This window comes from Pteropus vampyrus, unplaced genomic scaffold (assembly GCF_000151845.1).
Source record: "Pteropus vampyrus isolate Shadow unplaced genomic scaffold, Pvam_2.0 Scaffold6, whole genome shotgun sequence".
Taxonomy (NCBI): Eukaryota; Metazoa; Chordata; class Mammalia; order Chiroptera; family Pteropodidae; genus Pteropus; species Pteropus vampyrus.
In genome coordinates, this window is record NW_011888787.1 from 8,392,236 (window position 1) to 8,394,896 (window position 2,661).

Below are 2,661 nucleotides of genomic sequence, written 5' to 3' on the forward strand. Positions count from 1 at the left end.
TGCTCCCTCCCCAGGCCCTCAGTTACGCAGGCTGCCGCTGTGCTAGGGCTACCCGCATCAGAAGTATCGGAAGCGGCCAGCCTGACTCTCCCTGCTCAGCAGCAGCAGCCACACGCTTCTCTGTTGCCAGCCCAGGCCCCTGCACAGCACAGGGCACATTCCACTTTCCGCCTTGGAGCTGCTCCAGAAGTTGTGTATTAAACATGGGACAGAAGCCAAATTGTTAGATTTCTGGGCCACACCTTCTACCTACTGAATCAGAATCCGAGGAGTAGGACCCGGAAATGGCCTTTTAAACGAGTTCACAGGAGATCCTGATAAACCCCGGGTTTAAGAACCACTGGCCTGGGCCTGCTTGGAAGTGCATATTGCCACATTGCCACTCTGCTTGTAAGGCTGCTGTAAGCGGCTGGAAGTGGAGAGGGGGTAGGAGGAGTAGAAACCCCATCAGAGGGGGTTGCGGGATGAGGGCCTGGCGGGCTCTCCCCCCACCCACAGCGTCCTTCGTCAGTTTCCGCATACACGGAGCCGCATCAGCCAAGCCCAGTCGCTCCCCTCAGAATTTGCTTTCCCTCCACCAAAATGTTCCTGGCCGCCATCTCAGCCACCCCCACATGGCTCTCCCTCTCCCGACAGAGACCCCACCTGCCTCATTACTTAAATAATCTTTATTTCTCATGCACTAGGAAAGACGGGATTGTATGAAACACTGCATTTCACAGCCAAGGCCTCAGTCCGGAAAACAACACAGGGAACCAGCCAGGATCCAGGTCTGGTCAAAACTCTGGGGACCATACTGGGGATACCACGCCCAGGGCTGGTGGCAGATCCAGGACCCTCCAGCTGCAATGGCCCCAGACATGGCACAGGGCGGCTGCCCCCTCCCACAGAGGCACAGGAAGCTGACACCAGAGGAACACGTGGACCAGAGGAAGGACGAAGAGGTCTGCCAGGTAGTGACTTGGCAGAGGCGGTGGTCCAGCACCTCCGAGGCCTGAGTCCAGGATGCTGGGGCTACGACCGAGCTCTCAGCCCAGCTCTACCCATCGCAGAGATGCTGGAGCCCCGTGAACCACCCTGCAGCCCTGTGCCCACAGTGGACATGTACAGGCCCCACCTGACTGTCCCCGAGCCATGTAAACAAGACGGGGCCTAAACTCAAGCCCTGGTCCAAACTCAGATTTGCCAGGCAGGACTCCAAAGGCTAGAGGGGCCAGCCCTCCACCACCGTCCCCGGCCCCCAAGGACCACCAGGCTTCAGAGGATCCTAGGACAGGGCCACCAGCAGGGCAGCCCTCAAATGTGGGCCATCGGGTACCACACTAGGGGGAGCAAATCCTGGGCACTGCTGTCACTGGGGTGGCACAGAGACAGATACAAGTCAGAGACATGCAGGACAAAGAAGAATGAACACATGCAGAGACCACAACGGGCTGGGAGGGGACCAAGGACAAAACATGGTCATGGGGCTGAGAGGTGGGGGGCAGTGCGGCGGCCAGGCTCACTGAGGCCCCGGGCTCATGGTGACACCTGGCTCCTCCGGGATGGTCTCCAGCATCTCACTCTGGACTGCCTGCGTGATGAGTGCCAGCTCCTGGCACAGGGTCTCGTAGCGGTAGCCCACGCGGATGTCTGGCACATTGGTGCGGCGGATGTCATTGCCCTCAGGGCCCTCCTTGGTGTAGTTGGGTCCCAGCCAGTGGCTCTTTACCTGCAGGGTGAGGAGGTGATAGGCAGGGCTGTCGCTGGCTCTGAAGGGCCATGTCCCAGGACCCCCAGGACTTCCCCCAATGCAGAAGAGAGGAGGGAGAGACAATGCTAAGGCCAGGCCGGCGGGCACGGTACCTTGTGAGAGAAGCCGCTCATGAGCACACTGTTGCGTGCCAGCTCACACATGTCGCAGGAACTGAGCTTCCACACCTGGGTGGCGATGCTGTACTCCTCCATCAGCGGCTCCTGCACAGGCCAGGTTCCCTCAGACAGGTGCTCCAAGCCCCGCCACCTGGTCCCTCCCCAAGAGACTTGCCACACAGCATGCAGCACTCTACCAGCAGGGGGCAGCGCCAGCCCTGAGACCGGGTGCCTGGGTGTCCTCGTCCCAGGACACCTGCCGTCTGCCGCCTGACAGGTTCTGACCTTGGTGAAGTGGAACTGCAGGGGGTCATCAGTGGACAGCGAGACCATGAGGCCGCGAGACAGGTACTCGGGGAGCGGGTTCCGGTGGTAGCTGAGGAAGAGGCTGTTGTTGCTGAGCGGCGACATGGCGATGCCGATCTGGGCCAGGTAATACAGGTACTGCAGGACAGGGGCCTAGGCAGGCGACAGGGAGGGGGCAGGTCGGGCGGCGTCCGGGCTGGGAAACACACCAGGTTCTGGGGGTACAGGACACAGTCGTGGTCGGGGAGTCCCGGCTGGGCCCGATCTGTGGAGGGTCAGTTACAGCCAGCATCCACGTCGGGGCCCCAGCGTGGACGCTGGGGCGTGGAGCAGTACGGACTTGGGGCTGTGTGAAGAGGAGGATCAGCTGCTGAAGGGGCCCGAAGGGTCGGGAGGAAAGTAAACGATTGGGAAAGAGACTGGGGGTGCAGCCCTGACCTTGCGCAAAAGCAGCCCATGTGAGATGTTCTCAGCCAGCATGAAGGCCGACACCAGGTGGTGGAT

The 2,661-nt window shown here is 60.8% G+C and overlaps 1 protein-coding gene across 1 annotated transcript in view; it reads right to left on the reverse strand.

The window, feature by feature from the left end:
- Positions 1-649: 649 nt before the first annotated feature.
- Positions 650-2,661, reverse strand: part of AMPD2 (adenosine monophosphate deaminase 2) — an 11,155-nt gene continuing 9,143 nt past the window's right edge. Inside the window, exons 12-15 of the mRNA XM_011369107.2 lie at positions 2,596-2,661; positions 2,137-2,310; positions 1,846-1,956; positions 650-1,711 (exon numbers count right to left, since the gene is read on the reverse strand). Of these exons, the coding sequence (XP_011367409.1) occupies positions 1,502-1,711; positions 1,846-1,956; positions 2,137-2,310; positions 2,596-2,661 (561 nt within the window). The 3' untranslated portion in view covers positions 650-1,501. The remainder of the gene's footprint in view (positions 1,712-1,845; positions 1,957-2,136; positions 2,311-2,595) is intronic.